The 26,625-nt window shown below is 39.4% G+C and overlaps 1 protein-coding gene across 2 annotated transcripts; it reads left to right on the top strand.

Moving 5' to 3' along the window:
• Nucleotides 1-2,126: 2,126 nt before the first annotated feature.
• Nucleotides 2,127-26,325, top strand: SH2D1B (SH2 domain containing 1B). Of its 2 annotated transcripts, none has more exons than XM_031613114.2 (5): nucleotides 2,127-2,201; nucleotides 16,192-16,365; nucleotides 19,847-19,910; nucleotides 24,319-24,487; nucleotides 25,590-26,325. In XM_031613114.2, exons 2-5 carry the CDS (start codon nucleotides 16,232-16,234, stop codon nucleotides 25,625-25,627), a joined length of 405 nt encoding a protein of 134 aa, XP_031468974.1. In that variant the 5' UTR covers nucleotides 2,127-2,201; nucleotides 16,192-16,231; the 3' UTR covers nucleotides 25,628-26,325. The 2 variants fall into 2 exon arrangements, with proteins under 2 accessions (XP_031468974.1, XP_090008185.1); XM_090152059.1 differs by lacking the exon at nucleotides 2,127-2,201 and adding an exon at nucleotides 4,088-5,364.
• The last annotated feature ends 300 nt before the right edge of the window (nucleotides 26,326-26,625 follow it).

Genomic DNA, 26,625 nt, shown 5'->3' with positions numbered 1-26,625 from the left:
GGGATGTGATTACTGCTTGGATTAAGAAGTGGGCAGGACACTTGAAACCAGTTAGGAACACACTAACCCAGTAACAAGAACCACCCTGGTTTTTGGTAAGCCACAAGTGTGTGGCCTGGATGTGGCCTGCAAACCAAGGTTTATGCTTCTAATAGCAGAGAGCAAATGCCAGTGTTTGATCTGCTGACATCAAATGCAGACACACCTGCTTTATGGCAAGTCTAAGGAGTACACATAGGTTAGATGTTATGAAGAAATCTTTGTTCAGAGGGTGATGAGGCACTAGCATAGGCTGTCCAGAGAAGCTGTGGATGCCCCGTATTTGAAGGCATATAAGGCCAACCTGCTTGGGGCCCTGGGCAGCCTAAGCTAGTGAGGTAGAACTAGATGATTGTTAATGTCCCTTCCAACCTAAGCTATTCTGTAATTCTAAGGAACAAAATGCTAGATAGCTCTGAAATAGCTAACAGCAATCAGTTAAAGAAAATATGTTAGTATTACTTGAAATTATTGCAATAGAGAGCAGAACTTCAGACGAGCTGGATTTGTACAAACAAATTCGGATCTTTTTTTTAAGTCATGACATGAGAAACAGCACTGTGCTAATGCCTTGGATGATTTTGTGTATGGTTATTGTTGTTTTTTAAGTGAGTAAGTCCAAAAGCTATTTTAAAAAGGTAAACAATGTGCAAATCATGTTTCTTGCTACAGGAGACAGAAAAGATAGCAGTAAAAATAGAGCAGTAGATATGAAGTAGATCAGAAGCACATGGTTAATATCATGATAGCAGAAGTAATTGCTAGAGGAGGGGTAGTGAAAGATATGACCCAGTACAATTATCAGTCTGTAAATGTGTACAAATACAGTAATTCTAATGCTTAAGTAAGGGGAACTATGGACAGAAGAAGAACCAAGAACAAGCAAGTCTCCGAAAAACAATGTTACCTTTCAGTATCTACTTGCACTCAACTAACCCCATCACTGCACAAGGAAATAAATGAAACTTGAAATTCAAGTAAAAGGCAGGGCGAGCCTCAGGGAAAGTTCTGGGTTAAAATGCTGAAAGCTTGTAGTGAGTCCTCTGATGATGATGATTATTATTATTTTATTTTTTATTTTTAGAAGTTCTGTACAGCTCCAGCAAAGTTTGGGACCCTGAACAGAGTACTGGCAAAATAGATTAAAAATGTCTCCCCATTATTATCATCAGTAAGTTGAGTTAATTTATAGCAAATACTAATTTATAACAAAACTCTGTAATTTGAATTAGAATTATCAGAAAAGATAACAAACATTAGCAGCCAGGCAAGATTGCAGTGTATCTGATCACAAGTGGTAGGATGGGCTGTTCTCTATGCAAACCCCCAAGCTCTTACTCTGTGTTCAGGAAGCAGACTTGCTATACCTTTCACAGTTCTGGGGCAGGCAAAGTGCAAATAGGCATAATGATACCTGAGAAACTTTCCTAACAGAGCGTTTGACTGTTTCCCCATCTGTACACCTCAGGTGTGGGATGCAGCAGGAGCTCTGAGGGCAGAGAAATACCATTCATCATGCTTCATTTAAGACAGCAGCACACAGACAGTCCTGCTGGTATAACCCAAAGGAACTCTGCTTAGCAGTGTGTTCTCCAAAAGTTACAGGAAGACTGTGGATAAAGCATTTGATCCTTAATTAATCCTGAGGATCCTGGGGGGAAATCTTAGTGCATGCTCAAAATAACCTCTCTGATTCAAGATACCATTCGTTAGAACTTCACTTATTTTCTCAGGATATTTACAGCTTAATCATAACTAATGACTATTTTTATGCTGGAGTTTTTGGTATTATCATCTACTTAACTGAAGATTCCTTGCAGTTTCTCTTTACTTAACCAGAGAACGTTTTTAAATAATTGCTTACTAGCAATCTCGAGCAAAGATTGCTCAACCAAGCAGAAGAAAACCCTGGTACAAATCTGGGTGCTTGTGAAAAGGAATTCATTTTCCAGTGAAGAAGGGAGACAGTTAAATGCTACCACTTCTCAAAGCAAAGCTCTGAAACATTTCAAAGCACAAATCTTGAAACAAAATAATCTTATATCTTTGAACTGAAACAAACTTTTTTTTTTTTTTTTTTCAGCCAGATTCCTGGAAGAGGAAGAAAACCTGGAGTATTTAAATAAATGGTTTTGGATTGAAATCTGGACCCCTCTAAGTGGGTAAGTTTGGATGAAAATCTCAACTTCATGGCACAGATACCTTAGAAATAAGGTGCTGTTCCTCCTTCTCTCCCAATCTTTCTCAGTACATCTCTTATCCTTTGTAATGACGCTTTCCATGGAGTTGCAAGCCTACTTTGTGAAATGTCTTTGAATGTAATTTTAGTTCTAAAATATAATTCCCATCTTGGCAGAGAACAAGCTTTTGTTGTCAGCAGCTGTAGTTGCTACTGTTGTAGCAGTGTTGTTATATAACAGAAAATGTACAAGTAGTCAAACGTGAATTTGTGTTCTGGAACTAAATTTCTAAGTATATGTCATTTAAGAACAAGAAGAAAGTAGACCTCACTGCTAAGTCATTTGTCATAGCTTATTGGTATAATACAGCTCATTAAAACCAATGAATCTGCAGATTTCCAAGGAACCACAGTATAAGCTAACAAATGAGAAGCAGAGTTATTGAAGTTTCTCTTTTCTCCTCTCCCTCTCCCTCTTCCTCTTTTACTATACATGTGCAACCTCAATTTATTCTTGTCTATAGACAAAGCAATGGGAAAGGGGAGCTGGTCTGAAAAGCTTCAACTACTGCTCAATAAATAAGTGCCTTCACTTCTGTTTTCATTCTGGACATGAATGATAAATAGGTGGGATTCATTTAGTAAAATAACTAGATTACTTTAGAATGGCTTCTCACTTAATTTGAACTTCTATCGAGGAGCAGGACAGAACACATTCTCATCAAAACTGAGGCAAATACCAGCTATAAACTGATTTATTGTTGTAACTATCCACCTTTGTCCACCTGCTTCTGTGAATCATATGGCAGCAAAATTGCAGGTGATGTCTAGTTGTTAGAGAGGGCTCACAAGTCATTCATGTGCAATTGGGAATTTCACCATTCTAGTGCTTGCAGAGCAGCAAGTTTAAACAACACTGACAACACTCACTTAAACCATTCCTCCACTGCAAATCAAATCTACTTTCGAGGACTAGGCACAGACTGGGTTTGCTCAGTATGGAGCCACCTGCTAAAGCTCCTCCTTGCAGTGGCAATTGTCACTGTGACAGTCCAAAACAGGTCAATCAGGGAGGATGCTCATCCAGAAACATTAGAATTAAATGCAGCACTTGAAAACCATCTTTGCTGTTCCGTAGCTGCTGGAGCTCTGTGTGACTATGTGCCCATGAGCACACAAAAACCAAAACCATTGACCCTGATCTTTCTGCACAAAAGGGGTGAGAACCGGACTCTGTTTGGGTGATATCCTCTTGCTTTTGCAGCAAGTGTGTGCACATATGCAGGTAGCAAAGTGACATCAAGCATCCAGGGTCTTGCTTTTTATGAGAATGTTGTTACTGTTCATGGGGGAGCTTTAAGTTTTCTCTCTTAATCTAGCTGAGAATTTGTTAATTATATCTTATAACTGATGAGTTCCTGTTTCCCACTGAAATCCAAAACATGTAATTATGAATTGGCGATATTTACTTATGAATTATCCTTATACTGAAAGAGTCTCTAGTCCCTGTTGAGTATTGTAAGTTAGCAACTTGAAGAGACTTGTCGGGTCTTCAGTGGAATACATTTGTGATCATTATTTCTCACAGTCCTCTTACCATCTTGGTTGATGAGTATGCCAAGAAATCACAAAATCGAAGTTTGAACACAGACTGTATCCATCTTCTGGAGGACAGAAACAGAATCAATCTATTGCCTCCAGCACAGCACCATGTGCTTGACTTAGGCTTCCCCAGTTTTGCTGCACTGAAATCATCTTTGCACCCAGCAGTGGAAGACATGGCAATAAAACTTAGGGACTCTTTGGTACATGAGTACAGACAGCAAAGAATTTTAGTACTTTAACTTTATTCTGCCTTTAAGTGCTCATTTTAACATTTGCCTTGTTGACATACTGTGTGCTACAGAAGCCCACGTAGTGACAACGCATACCTCTTCTTAGAAGTACTTGTTACAAATGAGAGGATAATATGGATAACATAATACACATGTCTTCCTAAAGAACTGGAACAGACAAAGCTTGTACATGAGGGAAAATGTGTTCTTTCATTCTAATTCTGTACCATTCTCAGAGCTGTTACTCAACTGCAACCCAAACACACAGAATAATTACACAAAATGCTAAGCCTCAATGTTCATCATGACAGCTGCCGCTCTGCTTTCCACCAAGGAAATAACGTTACTGTTTTTTAATCAACGTAAATCAGCAGGTGCCTAAATACCAGTCTTCCTGACGATGCAGGAGACCTCCTCCCGCCCTCCCCTTCCATGATCTTGAACTTGTTTTTGGTTTGCGTACCACCACCTATACAAGTGTTTCTGCAACTAGTGATTCTGAACAGTAACACAGATTGGAAAGCTGGTTTTTATTTTAACTTTTAACTCAGAAGTGGAGGAGAAAAAATAATCTTTCTACTGACTTGAATAATGGGATAATACATCCCTCCATGCCTCTATTGAGATGATGGCTAGCAGCGGACTAGCTAGCAGTGACAGATCACACAGATCTCCAGCAGCTGCGAGCAGCCAATTAACCCCTCGTTAAGTGTTTCTAGCACACAGCAACCTGGCAATCCGTACCGCACCTGGGACTGCAGGGACGGAATGGCAGTTAGGTGAGTCCCCAATTAGCTAATGCGCTTTACTTAGGAAAGAACATGCTACAGTTGCCATCTGGCTGTATTTGCAGTATGAGCTGTGAACAAACTCAAGAGGCTATCTTGTGAAGCTTGTGTTGTGACCCAAGTAGTAATTAAACGCTATAAATAAAGCAATTATTGCAAGTCTGATAGATAAAGATCTGGAAGGTAGTCGCTTGGCAGCTGTGAATTCTTGCCCAATTGGCAATGCAAAAACTTTTTTTAAGAGCGCTGCTCAGTTTAGATTAACTTTTATTTAGAGTCACAGTGCCATCTAGAGACCGCACGGAGCCTTTGATCAGCTTTCAGACCTGGTTAAGGCTCAGATGGGAAGTACTTTGTTTTTCTGACCTTCCTGGTACGAGTTGTGCTGGGAAGTGCGACTGCTTGGCGTCGGCTAACACGCTGCTTTCAATCTAAGTGAATGTCTGGGGAGAATACGTCTGCCCTGTGCTGTAACCTGCCGGGAACGAATGTTTGGCAAGAGCCATTTAGCAGAAGGATGGAGGTAAACAATCTGGGATGAGCAATGATGTGTTTTAATTTTTTAATTATACTCATGTGATTAAATACCATTCAAGAGGCTGGTCTGAATTTTCCTGAGATGTGAACAGTAAGCAAAGAGCTGCCAGTGTAAACATCCCCCTGCAGTGATGACAGGCAGCTTGGGATGCAGGTGCCTGTGGCAAAGAGACAGCATCAAGAGCATCAGGGCCCTATAGGCTTACTATTGCCATGGTTTGTTTAATTCAGTCAGGCATCCAAAAACCATTGTTACATGCTCTTGTTTCTATTGGAGAACATACAAGCTTTTCACTTACTCTCCAAAAGGGTAGTCAGAACACGCAGAGCTGCTGCCACTTGTGCTTAAGCTTCATATTCTTGATGCTTTAAAGAAGAAAGGAAAGGAAGACTTAGCGTCTTGGGATGCTTTACAAATTATTTAAGGACACCCAACATCTGTGCTGTACTGGCAGTCCTTCTCTCTCAGCCCTTCTCAGTGTCTGTAAAGCTATTTCAAAATGGAGATTACCATACCCTCCAGTTTTTTAATCTGAGGTGCTTGACATTGCATGTATCTCCCTTGGATACCATGTAAGTACAAACTTTGTTTTGTTTTGTTTTGTTTTTCCTCTAACAACGTAAATGGAGACTGGATATCTCAATAATGATAAATACTGGGTGTTGCAGAAGAATTGGTGGCACTGGTCTATTCTGGACCCCCTTGTCTTCCACAGGTAGATCTCTGTGTCTTCAAGAAGACACAGAGCAATTGCTCTTCCGCTAGCAGGAGGAGGCCCTGCTTTTTGTTGCTCCCATGATGACTGTGTGAGGGTGCTTAGCTGTCCTTTGCTGATCTCACTGTTGCTTTTGTCTAGTGGAAGGGCTTTGTCTTCTAAAGATGAAGAAGGATTGCTGCACTGAACAAGATGACTACTACAGCTAATGCAGGATAACCATTCTGGAGGAACAGGAAATGTGCCTATGTGCGTTTGGGATCTACCACATGATCCCATGCAAAGAAAGTCTTGATATTTCCTGAGTCAGTTAGCAGTGTCTATATTTGCCATTGTAAGGAAAAAGAGATGGACCAACCCACATCTTACATTGATGATTCCTTCTTAGTTTTTATATATAATTTAGTCCTAACTTAAAACAAAGAACTGGAGGAATTCAGTAACATTATCCAGAAATCTGGTTTCATTCCTGCTGTGAAGGGAACTTCTTGTATGTTTTGAGAGTTTAAAGTCTTTAACATTTGAGAACCTTTCTGAAGTATTCCAGCAGTCAAAATCTACCACCTGTTTGCTCAGTATTAAATGTAAAAATAGCAGTTCTTTCTGTAACAAGCCAAGTGAGCTGTTATTTCACAAGATCTTCAGGAAACCTGCAGGGCTCCTTTAAGTTTGACAGGATGATTTGTTGAATCACTTTGACATGATAAACCAGTGTGACAGATCTTCCTTATTTTTCAACAATCAAGAAGTAACACTAACTTAACACACAAGACTCAGTATGTAGTAAAGTGTGGGAGTTGTGGAGCAGAGAGCTTTAATTGGCCTCCCTCGAAGGGCACAAAGCAAACCAGATCTATTTCATACCTTTCTGATAGCTTTGTTAAAAACTGCTTGATTTTGGCACTAATGATCTTCAAATTTGCAGAGAAGCCTGATGAGAAAAGCTGGTTTTGCTGTAAATCTGTGTGTTCCACCTGTACAGCTTTACAGCCTTGTTCACAGCTTCCAGGGGTACCCTCATAGTGGTATCATCTGCTGTATGGGGGCTGCACTTGGTGCCCCTGTAATCTGTAATTGGAGGGTGTCTGTACTGCAGCTTGTTTTTCTCCTTGTCCTAATTATGGTTGCAGAGCATTAAGGTGTCTTTTTGGTGGTGGTTGTTGTTGTTTTTGGTGTGTATATTAAGCAGTGTCTTATGGCAAGTTTTTTCACAGGTGAGAAAACAGGTTTTTGTGAATTCACATCTAGTGAGTGTCTTCTCTAGAATAAACAACTGAGACAGTGAGCAGCAAGTTGGATGGACTTGAGAAAACAAAACAGTTGGGGGTGCTAGCATGTCAGGCTGTAAGAGCTATGAGCTGAAACACTGGGAAACTGCACAGTAAGGTTAGTTTTGCACTTTCTGATGCAGTCCATATATATATGTATATACAGATTAGAGCAGTCTTCATGTGATCACATATTTATCTCACTCTCCACTATCAGAGTTAAGTGAGCTTTGTTGATATATTCCTGGATTTGCAAAACAAAATGGCAGTGCTCATGCTGCTAATCTTCATTCTCCTTCTTCATGATTGCAATAGAGTTATTTTCAGAGGCATCAAGTCAGAGAATCATTTCACACAGCTTTTCACGCTGTGAGATGGAGCATTTGGGTTTGAATATGAATTTGATAGTAGCAACAGCTAGGAGGCTTTCTCCGTCAAAGAGTCAAAATGAACCAGAACTGAGAACTCCACCAACAAATGTTAGTGAGTTACAGCTGTGCTGCTGCACTTCAAGTCCTTTTTTCCTTGCTGCTACGTTCCTGCCCACTGCAATGATTCAAATACAGTTCATGTTGCTCTAATGAATTACTTGTTGTATGTCAGTGTTTGCTTATGTATCTCTTTAAAAAGAGAGGATTAAATTGTTTTTCATGTATTTTTCCCTTTATATCAGACTCTTCAGCCCTTATGGAAGATCTGGGTTTTGTTTCACTTTCCTTCCCTCCTCTCTCTTCCCCTGTTGTTTACCTCATCTGCTGACCTTTGTAGGGTTGTAACGTAGTCTTCAAGTACTGTGATGTTCTTCCAATGTGATTAATCCCTCCAATTTTAAGGACTTTTCCTGTGATCTCACTTAGGATTCCTATTAAATCCTCCTCGTTTTGTGTCCCTTCTACCTTGCAATTTTCTCTGTTAAAACTGTTTTTGTTAAAGTTTTTAAGTACAGGGCAGCAATCTGACAGACCCTTTCAATGCCTTAAAACGCACTGCTCCTGAAGGCTTCTTGTCCTTTGGCTCCAGTTCTCCTGGGTGTCTTTTTGGCTCAAGATTCTTCTGTAGCACCCTCCTTGATGGCTTTTCTTTTTCTCTAGCTTTTCTTTGAGGAATCTCAGTAAGTTCTTAGTGATACCTTCTCTCAGCTTCTTTTTGCTGTGGTCACAAATGCAAATTGTTGACAAGTTGCTGACATATCCTTTTAGTTAAAAAGCTGCTGTTAAAATCAAAGCCAACAGGCAGCTGAACACCACATAGCCCTCCGCTCACTCCTCCTCCTCCCAATAGGATGGGAGAGAGAACTGAAGGGGGGGAAATATGTAGAACTCATAGATTGAGATGAAAACTATTTACTAAGACAGAAAAGAAAGGAAGAAATAATAGTAATTTTAATAATATACAAAACAAGTAATGTCCAAAGCAAAACCAGAGACTGATGTAGACATCATGCTACAGTTAGGAATTTTGCCAAATTAAACGTAATTTCTATCTATAATGGTTATTTCTTGTAAAAGCTCTTGTTGGCTCAGTTTGTACAGGAATATAATTACTTACTAACATAGGCCAAGAACTCAGATTTTCAGGAGACTAGGCTAGAAGTGAGGTCAGCTTTCTTTCTATTTCCACATCTTACCTTTTTCGCTACCTGGTCAAATTGCATCACACATTTGCACTTCCTGCTTTATTCATAACTTCAGCTGTTTTCAAGCACACTGGCTTTGCTTTTAGCTTCTTCTGACCACAGCTTTCAGTTTAACTTTGATCATTGCCCCGTAGTTATCCACTGAACATATATTTTTTTCATGCTGTTCAGCAACTTAGTTTTTCCTTGGCTTTACTTTTCTTACTGAAGGTATTATTAAGAGTTTTTCTGTGTTAGAGCTGCAGCCTGTATAGGTGGCAAGACCAGAATGCCAAGCATGCTTGCTAATAGGAGATGTTACCACGAAAATGCGTTTCAATAGTGTATATTTTCTCTTGTAGTCAAAAGGCTTTGTTCAGACAGAGGCATAGCATTTTATAGAAGTGGCAAACAAGGTGGTGTCCAGGTACAACAAAGAGAACATCTGCAAAGTTTGAAAAAGGAACCTGTGGTGAAAGACTGCAGGAAGTGGTTGCATTTTGTTAAGAATATAGAAGATTGATTAGAGTATGAAGTATTTTCATGTATAGGAGATGGTGACAATCTAGTCTTTTCTTCATGTGGAGGTGAGAGTGGGAAAAGGTGCTTAGTATTTTTTTCCTTTCCCTAACATGCAAAAGGTCAGTCAGTCACTGCAGAAGTCTACCCTAGAAACATTCCTTCTTTAAGTGAATGATGGGGAAATACAAAACAAACAAAAAAAACAATCTAGTCCTGTTTTGGGAAAGAGCAAAATTATTTTAAGAGCAGATTCACGCCAGACACAGCTTGATTTGGTGTTGCTAATAATGTTAGTGATAATGCCTAAAGGCTTATTCTGGTGCTATTACCTCCACTGCACAAAATGTTGCAGCTTAGAAGGATCCAGCCGGTGCACTGTGCCTCTCTTGTACTCTCCAAATAGGCAATTACACACCATGGCTTCCTTGGTATGTTGATTTGGGGTGTCACTGCTGTTACCTTCCTACATCTTTTGTCATAAATTACACAGAATTTGTAGCAGCTCTCAGTCTCTTTCTCCTGTCACAAACTATCCTACTGTGAACTAGAGTGGCTTCAGGCTTTGTTGCCACTCTGCAAGCACAGACAACTTGAAAAGTAGCTGCATCTGAGGAACAGGAACAGTCTCACTCACAACAGCTTACAGCAGCTGACAAGAAGGGCCTCCTCCACCAAACAGAAGCCTGGGCTCCTGACTGGAGAATTGTGCCATGCAGTACCCTGAATTCACTGATGAAGACTGCTTCTCGCCATCATGTAGGCAACACTCTTTCAGTTTTCTTCTTTTTCACACGAGGCCCTCTTAGACTTAAAGCTGTTGAAAATTTTCTGTCCATAAAGGGTTGTGAAGAAACCCAAATGTTGCCCTTCTTGGCCCATAGTGTGAAATACATCTGAATTTCATCAAAGTTAATACCATTAGCTCCTGTTTCTGTCCGCTTTGTGGACTTTTCAGAGTGGGCAACCTGGATATGTGGGGTTGTATTTTTGGCTTATACTTAATAGGAAATATTTGGTCTGAATTTATGAGTGAATTTGGCCCATGGAGGTATGTCATTATATGATTCAAATGTAGACGGTGAAAGCTAAATGTTGCATGCTGCAGATGATGGTGAGTGAGGTTCATGACACAGCTCTGAGGTAGCTGACAAGGATGTCTCTCACCACATTCCTCATAATTACACAGCATCTGTCAACAGGTATCTCCACGTGTGACCTAAAGTCCTGTTATGTCTTTGCCAGTGTCTTTTTGCCATGAACTAGCCCACCATTGACAGAGTAAAATATATATACGCACCTCTGTATGCATCTGAGGGACAGTGAAGAGTCTGTGTCTGATCAGTTTGTTAGGTGGGTGTTTTAGTGATAGACCAGATGATATTTATGGCGTGTCTCTTCTTCCTTTCCCTTACATTATACGTTTCTGTGGTTTCTGCTTTTAAGCCAAACTTCAACTTCACTTGAGTACTGCAGATAGGTAAAGTAAAAGGATCACTTCAATCCCTAGGTGACCCTCTTCTATTGAACCCTGCTGGGAAGCTGCAGGAACAAATTGCATCTTGGTATATTTTTTAAATTTTGAACTCTGTTTGAGTTGTGCTTGCACTGTGCACATTGAACCATGGTTTCACAGTGATAATTTCTGTCTGGGATCATTACTTGTTATTTGAACAAAGAACTGAAAACCCTAAAAGGAGCTGAAAATCTACCATTACACAATTCTTACCTCATTTTCCCATGATGATTTCTGAGGCAAGAGATTTTCAAAACAGTGATATTAGATTAAACAGATAAAAGCTCCTATCTTCCCACATCAAGCACACCATTGACCCTGTCTCTAACCAAAATAAATACTCCAGAAATAAGAACATGCTTGTAAATAAATGGAGTTACACAGTGTAAACTGCCCAACTAGTGGCGCAAGAAATTTCTTCACTTCTTAATAGGATCTTACTGTGCTGGTTGAAAATTTCAGATTGTTTCTGAAATTTAGCAAATGTAGCTATGCAGTTACACACCAGTAAAGTACTCAGTCCCACACTGTAACTCAAATGTGTAGTTGATGGGAAAGGAGAAGAGAGAGCTCTTTCTCCTAAAAATCAGATGTGTTTCTAAAGAGGAGTAGAACCAATGCAATTTCTGTAGGGAGGAATTCCTGGATAAGCGAGCAACTGTTGTAAGACAAGCAAGCTTTCCTCAGAAGGGAAAGATATTGAACCCATCATATTTTATCTTTAAAAGAAGTTGGTGGTTTCATCTTCATTTTTTCTGTGTCTAGAGTAGAACCAATTATTTGAGAAGCAGGTAAAGGAACTGCCTTCTGTAGATACAACAGGAGCAAATTCATCACCTCCTCCTGAGGTGTTGTAGTCATTCCAAGTGACCTCCATCTGCTCCTCCAAAAGGGAATGGGTCTACCCATGACAGTCCAATGTTACATCTGCCAGCCCAGTATAGCATCTCAGATGTCCTAGCATGTCTATTATAATACTTGGCCTTTGTAGGTGCCCAAATTCTGGCTCACAGAAAATTCTAGAGATTATTTGATTCAGTGGTTTTCAGACTTAAAAACTAAGAAGATTGACCAGAGTATCATCAGTAGTAGTATCCAGAGTTGAATGTCCTTTTCATCAGTACTGTTACTCCAATACTATATGAATTCAGTAACTGCCCAGGACCTTGAAATACAGAAGGAAGTTACATGTATTAGTGAACATGGGTATTACAAAATCTACAAGTCTTTAGTGTTCATTCCAGTGTATTTTAGTTATATAAGCTCTTCTCCCAATTTTGCTCCTTCTGCTGTCCTTGTTTCATCCTCTTCAAAAGCTTTTTTTGTTTAGAATACTGAATTGTCACAGCTAACTCCTTTTTCCCTTTAAAGTGAATTTTCCCTTTTCAAATATTCCTTTTTGGTATCCTCAAGCTCCTGTCTACTTGTTCCTCTTCTCTTTCTTTGTTTTGTTTTAGTTTTTCTGTTGCTTTTTTTTTTTTTGCTATTTGCTTTGGTTCTGGTTGATTGGTTGTCTTTTAGTATTATAAGCATTGCAGAAATGAAAAAGAACATTTTTTTATTAATTTTCGATTACTCCTTAGCTGTTACAGCACTACAATATTAGCTGTTCCCTCAACTGCTGTTCCAAAATTACTCATCCTCTTGTGTCTCTTGAAATTGCTACAAAGTCCTTCTGATATATTCTCTTTCATCAAAGCCCCTGTATATAAACTGTCTTCTATGCCCCAGTTCCAATTCAGTGTTTTTTACTTTTTTGAGATCTGCTGCTTCTTCTCTTTCATGTTTTTCAGGATCCTCTTTGTAACTTTGTTGCTTCTCTCCTTGTTCTGTTCCTCCAGTTTTTGTGGCTGCTGTTGCTGCTTCACACAGAATCTCCTCTCCATATTTTTTCTTCCTGCTGCTGGTGGGTTTTCTCCATCCAAACCCTGTTGTCTGCTTCCCTTTTCTGATGTCCTATTCTAAGAATAAAGTGACGTGCTTATTTCTGGATTCTGGATCTGATTTCAGATTCTGTGATGGCACTACTTGGAACTGTAACATTATGAATAGTCCCTCTCTGGACGTGGCTAATTGGTGACTTGAGTAACAAACCATAACAATCCTGTGAAGGCCACAGAACGAAAGAGTGTTTGGCAACACTCTTGTGAAAGTTCCAGATCAAAAACATGTTATGCCCTAGCACAGTGGAAAAGTAGAAGTTAGTTGTCTTGCTTAAGGTTCAACTGCAACCACAACCATCGTGCAAAAGGAGAAGCATGGCCAGTATGGCATTTGTACAGCACGTAGGTCCAATTAGAAGGGACCATCACATGGCATAAAAGGCACTGCCAACACCCCTACTGGTGGTGTACACCCCACCACATCCTCAGCCACCACAGAAGGAGGACAGGCCCTCAGGATGTCACAGGATCTGCAGTGGTGGCTTGCTTTTCTTTCTTTTTTTCTCTCTCTTTTCTCTTTTCTTTTTCCTTTCCCACTTGCCAATCTTTTAATAACAGCATACTCTTTCTCAATCAACACCTCAACTCATTCCACATCTTAATTTGGAATAATTGGGACCACTATAATGAACCACAAACCTCTCTGGCTTGCAACATCTGTGCACAAGTCTTGCAGTCATTTCAAACATCGCCATAGCTTTGTGAGAGCTATTTTAAGGCTTCTGAGGAGTATCAAGGAAACAGAAAAATTCTAACTTAAGCACCGATGACAATGCTTCATCTGCCTTTGGCTGAAAAAGGCAGGGCAAGGATGGACAGGCTGCTGCTGTGTAAGATGGTCAGCTTGTGGACAGTGGTTGCTGCTCAAAGAAGGCCCCAGCCCCCATTTCTCTTCAAGCACTTTCTTCTTCTCATGGGTTTTTTATCAGCAGATGAGTACCTGAGTAAGTGATCAGTGGGTAATGTGTGGCTGCCACTTCCGTTTAAATAGCCTCGTAGATACAGGTCTGCAAGACTGACTGATTTTATTGAATTCTGTTTCTGCATGTAGATAATGAGGTCCTTAGGGAAGAACATAATACCATTACGTTCCCAAAAGAGGAATAATTCCATTAGAATCGTAAAATATCCTGAGCTGGAAGGAACTCCAACTCCACACAGTATCACACAAAATTCAATCCTTATGTCTGAAAGCATTGTCCAAAATGTTCCTTGTACTCTGGCAGCTTGAAGCTGTGCCCAGTGCCCTGGGCATCCTGTTCCAGAGCATGACCACCCTGAGGTGCAGACCCTGTCCCTAACCCCTAGTTGCCCCTTCCCTTACACAGCTCCATGTCGTTCCTTCGGGCCCTGTCGCTGTCACACAGAGCAGAGCTCAGCGCTGCCCCTCCGCTCCCTGGAGGAACTGCAGCCGCCATCAGGCCTCCCCTCAGCCTACTCTGTTTTACGCTGGACAAGCCCAGCAACATCATCTATACCTCACACATCTTGCCCTTTAGACTGTTCGCTGTTTCCATAGTCTTCCTTTGGGTACTCTATATTAGTTTTATTTATTTTGTTGCTTGTTTGCTTTCCTATCAGAGCAGAGAATGTACCTGAAGTTGGGAAGTGTTAAGCAACTGCTGCTGTTCCTTTTCACAGCTGGAATTCCAGGTCACCCACCTTGCATTGCCTCATGAAAATTCTACATTCATGAGATGTATAGAAAACTATATGCACATTCATATTACTGACCACCAGCCTTTACCATACCTGATCCGTTATCACACTTCACTTCCACAAAAGGAAGAAAATTGAAATTTTGCCAGCAGCGTGCTGTAACTCTGACATCTAACTGCTGAGTACTTGCACTCACAAGTTTCTTGGAATTTCTGTTAAATGGAGAAGGATCTGTAAAAAAAAGAAGAGAGAAAATAGCCAACCATCACTTACCAATGTGAAGGATTGTGAGCAAGGTGGATCCCAGAACTGTACAACAAAAGTGCAGTGCCACTAGCACTGATGGTGTAAGCAACTGTCATGGTGCAGTGGGATCACTGCCGTGGAGCAAGGACATCATCTGAGATCAAGTGACAGAGAAATGGTGACACATTATGAGAACTTCAGAGTCGTCCTCAGGTAACAAAGCTGGGAAGTGTACATGCAAACAGTGATCTTTGAAATCAAGAAGACCCCAGCCAATTCCAGCTCTTGTGGACCTGGACTGTTTTGACTTTGAAATCGGACTGTATTGCAGCAGTCTCTGATCCTTTTCCTCAGCATTGAAGACTGTCTCTCCTGCTTTCTCTGTCCCTTTTCCCTTCCCTGGTGACTTAAACCCACTCTATCTGCATGGCCAGTGCATGTTTTCTTTCCAGTCTCACCTTCTGAATCACAGTACTCCTGTATCTTTAGGTCCTCCCTCAGTTTCCTTCACTAATACTGCCCAGCCTGGTTTTTATCTCTTGCTTCTCCAGGTCTCCAGGTGCTCTCCACCCTTCCCCAGTCCTTGCCTTCCAGTGAGGAAAGCATTAAATGCCTGTGAGAGCACCTCCCATAGAGCTGGGCAGCATTTCCTCCATCAGGGAGCAGCAGTTCTCCACACAGCTGTATCCTGCCCACACTGAACTGACAGCAGCTTCCTAGGGGTACCAAAAAGCACTGTCTGACCATCATCTTCTTCCTACCATGTTTTCTAAATCATGACATAGACATAGCAGAACTTCTTGATAAAATTGTTACACTTTAAAAATGAGAAGGAGGCAGCAGAGAGAACACCTTGAAAAATCTAATTCTCAAATATTGCTGACCAACTTTCACTGAAACTTGGAAAATCCATTAAACCATAAGAACAGCAACAACAACCAACAGCTGTGGTACAGGGTGAAGTTCAGCAAGGCTGCGAGGATCTTCAAATATAAAGGATAACTTTAAAATGTAACTGTACTTAGGTGTCTGCTAAACTACTGTATAGCTTAGAAATGTGATACACAAACCAAATGTTAGCTCTGTCGTACAATGTGCCAGAAGAGTCTTCTCTTCTGACATGGACTGTTAACAGTGCAGAAGAATCATTTCCTATTTTCCACCCTGCCCTCACTGTGCTCATTAGCATTAAGCTGATGACTAAGTGCACTGCAGACAGACAATTACAGCAACATGAAGCCATGACCGTACTTCGCACCTCCAGTTTCACTTCTTAACAGCAGCTTTTAGAATAAGTCTTCTTTTAATGCTAGTCTTCTGGCTTTTTCTAGAATTGGTCTGAAAGACAAGAGACCTTGTTTCTGTTTGTCCATGGAGTTCCCATTTTTTCATGGAAAGATATCAAGAAAAGCATGTGAAGAACTGCTGTGCAAGAAAGGAAAGAATGGTAGCTATTTAATACGAGAGAGTGAAAGTGTGGCTGGAGCCCTGTGTCTGTGTGTTTTGTAAGTATTTTAATATTAAATTTCTTACAAGTTTTCAAATAGATTCAAAACTAAGAATTCTCCTTTTCTAATGTTAATAGTTCTTCCCTAATGTTAACAATATGTCTGTAGATGTATTCAAGCGATGTTGGTTGCCTTGTGTTTTCTTTACAGTGAGTGGTGAGTGGGGGCATTTGTAAAAACAATTCATACAACAGAGAATGGATGAACTGTTCTCTGCTGATACTGTTGTCTCTCTGCAGACAATAGAGAGAGCCCAGAGAAAACACCTCCGCCTGCCAAAACACTGCGAGAAGAACCTCACTCAAAGTTGCTACCTCTGTTATAACAATGAGTAACTACCATTCTAGCACTACTGAGACACAGAAAAGTCTCACAGTAGGATATAAAACATTTTCTTCTTCATATGCATGCTGATTATCTGATGAAACATTAGCCTTGTGTTTCCCACAAAGTTTATCGGATGTAAGAAGATAAGCTGAGACAGAAAGATGTCATGTCCTACTCAAATTCATGATAAGGCCATGAACAAGATGGGAATAGAAAACTGCTTAGCTTAGAACAATTAAAATTGGATTATTTTCTTTTCCTATTGGGAACAGTACTTTTTTCCTGTTCATAAAGTCTGTTTCACATTTTTCATAAATAATCAATCTGTTCTTAATATGTTCAGAGTTTACGAACGAGTAACTAGTCCTTTTTGCATGAACCTATAAAATTTTACACTTTCCTTGATGGTGTGTTTGAGAGTGATATGAAAAAAAAAATTAGCACAACATTTAATTAGCTCAGAAATGTCAGGAAATACTTTTTATCAATAATCAAAATCTCACTGCTTTTGAAACAAATCGAAGGAGAAGGGAGAAAAAGAGAGGAGGAAACATGGAGTACTGCTGGGTTGGTGAATAGAAGAAAGGATCATCTGGGAATGACAAAGATGAGTAAGGAGAAATGGCAGATGAGATACAAATCTACAAGAACTCCCTTGTCCTCCCACTAGTTAGTTTGTTAATTTGAATCATAATATGCAGTTGTTTATAAGCATTTAATAGTTGATTTGGAATCAGAAGTTTTCATTGTAATGGTAGTTTCATGTTCATTTTATGTTAAAATAACTGCAGCAGCCAAGTAATATACGCACAACAACTTTCAAATTTTGACTGAAAAAGAATAAGTTTAGAAACAATCCATTTAGATTATTGTTATTCACTTCTATATCTTATTTTTACTTGCATATTATGTTTAAAGAATGAAGACCGACTTTTATAAAAGCTCATAAGCCAGATACTTGTGAATTTTTACAGGTACCTCATGGAGGGAAAAAAAAAAAAAAAAGAGTAGTCAAAGTTAATCTTTTCTGAGTGGAAGTGAGAAGTCCCAGTCCATAGTAAATTCTTCAGAGAGCAGAGTAGGTTCTTTGCAGAACACACATCCATTTACTTGCAAGTCCCCATAACTAGATTTTTGCCCTAAGATTCTCCCTCTCATCTCATCTCAATTCATTTAGCTATATCTGAAATCTTTCCAATGAACATGCATACCAACTAAAATTACCTGTTTTCAGATATTGTTTTTTTTTGTTGCTGTTTTGTTGTGGTTTATATCTCTCTGTAGCTTTTCTGCCTTTTTTGGTGATTATCATGATCTCCAGTTCATCTTCTGAACAGCTGTCATTGCCATACTTGATAAAAAGTTTTCATTTCTGTTGATAAAATGTGTCCAAGGCCATTAGTATCCTTAATGTTCTAATATTTGTGTATTATTAAAATAATAATAGTCAAAACTCTAGGAAATGCTAAAGAAGAATAATTTCCTAAAAGTAGAGCCCATGTTGTTGTTTTGTGTGCTGGTGAGTGGAGGACATTTTCTACTGACATTTCTCCAAGAATTCAACATTCTTCTTGTAATACAACTGCAAGATATAGTTTAGAGAGGTATCACATTGGAAGGCAAGGAAAACAGATGAGAGAATGGGAAGTATATGGAATCAAATAATTTATATAAAAGCCTGAGCTGGGTTTACTTTGTAAGTTATCTGCAAATTTTAGAGTACACATATTTCAAAACATGAAAAATTTTCTCAATTTTTGAACTCTGGAAACCCATTTGTTTTGCTTTTCTATCTCAGTCTTATACATCTTAATTCACAATCATATGTGTTGATAATGCTATTGCAGATATTTCCAGTCCCGGCGTCTGTTAAAATTGTGGTTTCCCTTCCTTCCTCCATTGTTTTTTCTTTTAACATTTTCTTTTAACATTCTCTTTCAGCATAAGGTCAGAGACTTAGCCCACTTGTTTGTTCCTAATATCATATCTTCTCTTCTGGATATGCTCATTGTTAAATGGCCAGTATCATATCTAGTCAAATCAAATACATTTGAGTTTGAAATAGTGATTGCATCTGGAACAGGTGGAGGCATAGATGGCTCAGTGGGAAGATTACTTGTGGGCTCACCCAAGGAAAGCAGCTTACAGAAAAAGCATTCTATGACTTCTCACTCCTGTGTATGCCACAGCTAATAAATCACCTGTTCTCTACAGAGAACAATAGAAGACATTCCCAGAGACAGCCTTTCAGAATGTCAGTTCACGCCACTGTTCTTAGTTTCCATATAACACGGTAATCTTGTGTCACATCCCAGGTAATTTTCTCTTGTTTTGAGGTGTAGATCAGTCTTTTAAAAGGTGACATTTCCTATGGAGTTGATAGTTTGAAGCCCATTCTTTTTCCCCTAGGGTATGAATTCAGGGAAAGAAGGATACTTCACTTTCCCCTGTAGCAATTTGGATCTTCACAGTAGCTCCATTTTTTTTTTAGGAGAGGTATGTGTTAACACTGTCATTCCAGCCTAAAAAGGCTGTATGATAGTAAGTCTACCCTTGCTGGAGTCTGAGGGACATCCAAGCTACAGCTCGCCTTTGTCTCACTGCTGATGGAGACACTGCGGTTATAGATGCATGAGTCTGCCCTTTGCCTGCATTTTATTCCATGTTGACATTTGCACAAAGTGGTTTCTAATATGGTAAAGCAATTCTGCTGATGGTGAGCAAGAAATTAGGCATCCTGTAGAAGCAAAAACTATTTTACATGTATAGCAGCTTTCAGTGGGCTTCTAGGCTCTGTTTTGTGCTTTACTGTCTATGAAAAAGTAACAGCGACTTCCAGCCCTTTCTGGACGTAACCAGAAGCATTTTCATTACTTTGAATTAGCATATTTATTTTATTGAAGCTGTAGTCATATGAAACTTAACTCAACATAAAAAATGGACCTAAGAAGCAGGAGGAGAGCTCAGGCAGTTAGCTGATGTGAACATGATTGCTCAAGGTCTTTCCCAAGCAAAACAAAAAACAAAAAAAAAAACATGCAAGCAAACAAAACCAATACCCGAGTGTCATATTCAGCTGTAGTAGTCTAAGCCCTTTCCTGTGGTCTGACAGTTGATACAAACATAACGTATACAACAATGTTTTTCACAGCTTTGAAAAAGTCATCTATACTTATCGTATCTTCAGGGATTATGAAGGATATTATAAAATGCAGGTAAGCAAATCTCATTTCATCTGTAATGACCTCATTATTTTAAATTTTAATGAATTTTAAGAAATAAGGCACTTGAAAAGATTGCCTTATTAAACAGGAAGCCTCCTTCAAAAGTAATGCCTCCCATTTTATTATGTTGGCCAGCAATGTCAGAGGCGGATGTTGGTGGTACTGTAGAAGTTGTTAAACCTTCCCACCAATATTCCATTACATTTTATTGCTATGCAACAGATAGCAGCAGAGGGGCAGTCTGACAAACAGCATCTGAAATGGAAATGCAGATGAAGCAAAGATGGCCGTCTGGATATGATGCATTTCCTCCATGCAGAAATTACACCCAATGAAATTCATTGACGTGTGCCAAATGTTTACGGAGACCAAACAGTGGATGTGAGCACAGTGAGATGGTCGGTGGTGTGTTTCAGCAGCAGTGACAGCAGCGTAAAAGGCAAGCCACTAGATGGTCCTAGATTCTAGATGGTCACGCACAGCTGCCACACCACAAAATGAAGAGTGCCTCAACCAGATCATGCAAACAAATTGGCAGATTATGAACATGGAGCTGAATATTGATGGTGGCAATGTTGGCATATTGTAAAGTTTGCACCAGGTGAGTCCCACACAGGAATAGAATGAACACTGTATGCAAGTTTGTAAGGACCTGTTGAACCAATGTGAGGCTGAGAGTGTCAGTTTTCTCAATCCCGTCTTTATTTGTTACGAGATGTGGTCATCAGTATGAGCTACAGTCAAAATGGCAGTCCACAGAGTGGTTACGTGAATTCTCCATCGAAGAAAAAGTTCAAGACACAGCCCTCAGCAGGTATAGTGCTGTGCCTTGTCTTTTGGGATAGGAAAGGGGTGATCCTTCTGGATTTTCCTGGAACCTGGACAAACCATCACAATACTGACTAAGCTGACGGCTTGAAATTCCAGAGTCAGGCCAGAGAAGAAGACACTCTATTTCTTGCAATACAATAATGGTAGTTACCACTTTGAAAACCATGGAGCACACTGCCAATCTGGTCTGTACTGTCCTACCACACCCACCGTATTGTCTGGATTTGGCACCTACTGATTTCCATCTGTTTGGGCTGAGGAAAGCCGCACTGTGCAGGCAATATTTTCATTCCAGGAATGCTGTAATAACAGTTGTGAAACAATGGGTCACCACTGCTGCTGCATTTTTATGAGCTCAGCACACTGGCTCTTGTTCATCACTAGTAAAAATGCATAGCTAATGGTGATGTCTGTGTTGAAAAATAGTGTTTCATAGCTGAGAATTTGCTCAATCAAATAGTGTTATTCTGTTCTTTTTCATGTAGTACCATGAAAATAAATAGGAGGCATTACTTTCAAAACAACTTACACATTTCCAACTTCCTTTTCTGCTATATTTACTTTTTGACTTTCTGACATTATACTTGCAAGCTTATAAGTAGATATTATCTTTCTGGAAATCCCTTATAATCTGAATGAATCAGCTATTTGTTGACCAGCTATTTCCCGATTTGACCATTTCTTTTTTATATTATTGAAGAAAAAATCTATAGCTTTCAGCACTTCTGTTCCTAATTAGCTTTTTCTATTTGGAAGCTCTGCCATGGCACCTAGAATCTAGGGGTTCTGAATATCAAAATTCTTGATTTTAAAAGACCTGCTCATCAGAGTGAAGCCATCACAATATCTGTAATTCTGTGCTTTTCTGTGGCACCGAAAGTAATGACTTCAGATAATGCTGCTTGCTGCTGGAATATGCATAAGAGCAGAATGTATCAATCAGATTCCTACACAAAGAATCTTCAATTTATAGGCAAGCCAAGAGGACATTTTAAAAACTGGATCAGCCCATGACTGGGAATAGGAATAGTCAACAGGACTTCCAACAATTAAGTAGGATTTAAGTGGAATGGGGTCATCAAACTCACTTTACAAAGGACACACCAAAGTGTCATTTGCTGGTCACTCTTGCTTATTTGGTGGTTTGGATTCAGTATGAGAGACACAATTTCCCATAAAGAACTGAATGATTTGTTGACAAAAAAGTAATCTATTTTGGATTACAGCCACTCTTCTGGGTTTTGCTTTCACACCTATCAGCAGACAATAAGTTTTTTCAAACTTAATTTTCCTTGCAGGGCCTGGTCATGAATGTAAAATAATACTTTTGTTCTTCTAGTTTTTAAGTCATATATTTTGGTTTACTAAAATATACTGAATATAGTATATTGATGGTGATGGGGGGATTGCTTGGTTTTTTTCAAGGGCCAGGTCCAGCTGTGAACGTTCTAGAGTGTAGTAGGCTGACCCTGACCTGCACATCCACAACTGCTTGTTCACACCCTACTCCTCCCAACAGGTTGTTGGTGGAAAGAAAATAGGAAAAGCAAGATGGAGAAAACTCATAGACGAAGATAAAAGGCAGGTGATACAATAGGTGATATATAGGCAAAGCAAATAAGAAATTTAGTTACTACTTCCCATCAGCAGATAGATGTTTAGCTGCTTCCCAGAAAGTAGGGTCTCAGCACATGTAAATGATTACTTGCCATAAACCACAGCCATCCCCATTTTCCCTAAGCTTTTAAAGTTGAGCATAATGCCTTGAGAGATGGGATACCCCTCTGGTCAGTTCAGCAGTCTCCACTCCCAGCTTCTTGCACACCACCAGTCTACTCACTGGGGGAGCAGGGTGGAAAAACACCTCAATACTAAGCAAGCACTGCTCAGTGATAGCCAAAACACTGTTGTGTTATCAACACTGTTTTAGTCATAAACTAAAAACACAGAACCATACAGGCTGCTATGAAAAAAGTTAACTCCATCCCAGCCAAAACCAGTGCATAGGGGCAGAGGCATTCAATCTATAATGAGTTGAAGGGAAGATAAAAAATGAAAAAAAATGAAGGGAAAAAAAAAAAAAAAAGGAAAATAACGCATCTCCAGATAGTGTTAAACCAAAGCCTCATCATTGACTTTTAATGACTGGTAGTGCAAGTGGGACCCTCGCTGTGATTAGAGCTTGTTAATGTACTTACTCTTTCACTGCTGTCTTGAAGCTGACAGTATTGCAAAAGTCTCCATGCAAATTACATGGAGGCTATGCTGCAGAAGCAGTTCGGTCCACATGTTAAAAGTCAGTTGTGAGGACTCTGTTTCCCTGCTTAGGAGTGTCATCCATGTTTGGCCTCGGCTGTTTCCTATGCTAGCCACAAATTTGGACAAAGCTGAGGCAAATAACAAATTTCCACCTAAAAGTGAAAGCTGGTGCTCATTTGAGCCCCCAGATATGTTAGCTGCTTCTGCAGGTGTCCTTTCTCAGTCATGCTAATATAGCATAAAACACTTGGCTTCTGCTTGTTGCATAGTTGTCCAAATCGAACATTTAAAATGGGAATTAAGTATGTTCCCCATAAGTTTGTGTTCCAAGACCAGAGGGAAGTCTGTAATGCTTTCATTCTACCGAACAATGCTGTAGTGGATTGAGCCAAGCTTAAACTTTGTATTTTATCTTATTTAGCAATAAAGAAATAGCTACAGGAGTCATAATGTCTACTGGACTATCTAGAAGCAGTAGTGGTGAATGGTTTTAGATCTTCAACTGAAAAATTGTTATCAATTTAAGTTTTGATTCCATAGCAATAATTCCTAGAGCTTAAACCTCCAGAATACATACATAGTTTGCTTATCCTCATCACCATTTTAACACTGAGTATGAAACTTCTTCAGCTGTCTTGGTAGGGATCTATGTTTAAGTGGTTTACCAGGACAGCAATATCATAAAACCTTTTTGGTGACATAGACCAAGTCTTGAAGGACACATGCAGGGAGCAAGACATTTGCCTGGAGACTATGATCTCCATGGCTTCCTAGAAGGCAGCAACTGGTTCTGTTCTTTTGCAAGGAAAGAGTAAAACACATGGCCTGTGATGAAGAGTTAAATTTCATAGCGCTTGGACTGTAGTTGACTGAAATCCCTTTTTTTTTTTTTTCTTTTTTTCTGAACAAACAATGTGAATTTTAAGTCCCTTCAGGAATTCCCAAAGGGAAGAACTGAGACATAGTCAGACTTGCAGGACCATGAGGGAGATGGTTACAGACATCAGCTATTGGAATGAAGGAGGTAACATCTGTTCTTTCTAGGATGGGAAGTCTGTGATCTGAAGCTAGGCAGGGAGCACTAAATAGCTTTCCCTTGGCTGCAGCGCACACAAGCAGGGCTGGTGAAGGAGGTTAGGCTTGGTACCATAACCACACCACCACACAGGTGTCCTTCTTGTGTTTAGAACAGTATTCTGTCACCATACAGGTTTACAAAACGTCCTTTGGTGAACAAGTTATGGACAGTTCTTTTCATTACAGATTACAAATACAACTTCAAACAAACTTAGTTTTTCTTTCCTTACAGACTTCTGAAGGTGTTCCAGAAAAGGTCTTCAGAACACTAAAGGATTTAATATATAACTATGAAAAGCCAAACCAAGGGTTAGTAACAAAGCTTCGCTACCCAGTCAAGAAAACAAGCTCCTCACGAAGAAACCAGAAGTTCAAGTTAGGAAATGATAACGTTTACGATGGTGAGAAATCTAATTTAGTCTGTCATTTCATTAAGACAACAATTGCATTGACAGGTGAATAATTGCTATGTATCCTCTGAGACAAGCTTGCATGGACAGAAATTCAAGATCCTTCCTTCTTTTTTATGTTCACTGGAAACTGCTTAGTTCTAGGTCACAGGTTACATACACTCATCCACCATAAATTAACAGAATAAAACTAAAAAAGGTACAGATGCCAAAGCATGGTATTGCCCAAAACTCACTCCATGAGTATCAGTGCTCTTAGAATACAGAAAGCTAAGAAACAGTTTTACACAATGTGATTTTGGCAAGCTGACAGGCTCTTATATTTCAGTGAAAGTTGAGGCTGTCCTTTACTTTGTTGTCCAGGTCAAAAGCTACTTTTATACCAAAATCTAACTTGTAGATTATTGTGATTTGTGTTAGAACATGACCTTTCTTAGTTATCATGTTGAAAATAAGAAGTATACAGCCTTGTGTTCAGGATCACAGATCTGGAACCAAAGAGTTTAGTTCCTGGGGTTGCACTACTGGTTGTTAGCCAGCTTTCAACATTGTGTTCTAGACCAAGAACCACTTCTGTAAGGGTGGCTACAAGTTCTATTTCTGCCTTTTCCCTGGATTCTAAAATAATAACAATAATAACAAAAAAATCTAACAAGGTCTGAGATGGTTTTTCAAGCTAAGGGCTTTTCTGTTGGGAATATTTATCTAAAGAACAAAAGCTGAATTACACTACAGTCATAGCTACCTGTGCTATTGATCTGAAATACTGACTATGTATGATTAGAACATGTAACTTTCTCAGAAAGACAGGGTCTCATGTGGATACAACCATTTAATTACAGAGCTTTCTGATTTAGAAAGGGCAATATTGGCTTCGCTTCCACATGTGGAGTGACCTAGAAAATCCAGTCCAGAGGAAACTAAGTCTAAACACTGGTTCTGAAATAGCAGACAGAATACTGAGAAATCAAACTGAATTAATAATATCTACATAGCAACATGACAACATGACAACATGCCATCTTGCATAGAGGAGTCTTTCAGAAAAGCAATTAGCAATGACAAGATCTGTTTTTTCTTTATTTCTTTACAGAAATTGATGAAACTGATTATGTAGATGTCTTACCTTGAACGATTTGCAACCTGACGAATTGGAAAGACCTCATCTTAGACTGTGCCACAGCACATCAACTGGAGACAGTTAACAGTTGGACAGTCAAAGCTATGTATCTATACTCTGGAATTAGTGCCTTTTGTAGATTAACAGAGCAACTGCATTTTGCCCCAGTAGATACAGCACAAAGTACTATATATTTTTTGTGCATCGTTAAGAGAATTAGTTTTCCTGACATGTGGATAATTGTATGGGGGAAAGGGAGTGCGTACTTGTTTGCTTGTGTATGTGTATTTATTGGGTTTTTTTAGCAAACTTTCCAAGATGCCTATTGCTGAAACATACAATCTGTTATTTTATAAATCAGATATCTAAAGACAGCTGTCAAGTAGATGGGGCCAGGCTCTTTTCAGTGATGTCCAGCAACAGGACAAAGGACAATGGGCACAAACTGGAACAGAGAAAGTTCCATATGATCATGAGGGAGAGCTTTTATACTTCGACGGTGACAGAGGACTGGCACAGGCCGCCCAGAGAGTCAGTTTTCTTCTCACGAGATATTCAGGATTTGTCTGGATGCCTTCTTGTTCAACTGGCTGTAGAGAACTGCTTTAGAAGGGGTTTGGACTCATGGGTGTCCAACCTTTTGGCATGCCTGGGCCACACTGAGTGAAGAGGAATTGTCTTGGGCCACATCTAAAATATATAATATAGTTAATTTATATAAGTAGCAAAATTTCTTTCTTTTTTTTTTTTTTTAATTAAAATATAAGAAAAAGAGGACAACAAAATAAATTCAGTAGGTCAGACGTACACAGACCAGATAATCTCAGACATCCTTCCAATCTCTATGATTCTGTGATTTTGTGAATGTTAGAAATTGTGAATATAATAAAGGAATGTTCATAAAGCAATAGCTTATGGCAGAGCTGATATAAGTTGATAAAAAATATATGCAATAAAAATTCCATTGACATCATTTAATGCTTAAAACTTCTAAACTCTGTTATTTTGT

The sequence above is a fragment of the Phasianus colchicus genome, chromosome 1 (genome assembly GCF_987193195.1).
Source record: "Phasianus colchicus chromosome 1, bPhaCol1.hap1.1, whole genome shotgun sequence".
NCBI lineage: Eukaryota > Metazoa > Chordata > Aves > Galliformes > Phasianidae > Phasianus > Phasianus colchicus.
Note: the sequence above shows the minus strand (reverse complement) of the source record. Positions and strands in the feature narration are given on the sequence as shown.

Coding starts and splice junctions, on each gene's coding strand:
- SH2D1B (XM_090152059.1), top strand. CDS start 5,330: ATGTTTGGCAAGAGCCATTTAGCAGAAGGATGGAG. Junction 5,365..16,191: donor CATTTAGCAGAAGGATGGAG/GTAAACAATCTG, acceptor GGCTTTTTCTAG/AATTGGTCTGAAAGACAAGA. Junction 16,366..19,846: donor GCCCTGTGTCTGTGTGTTTT/GTAAGTATTTTA, acceptor TGTTTTTCACAG/CTTTGAAAAAGTCATCTATA.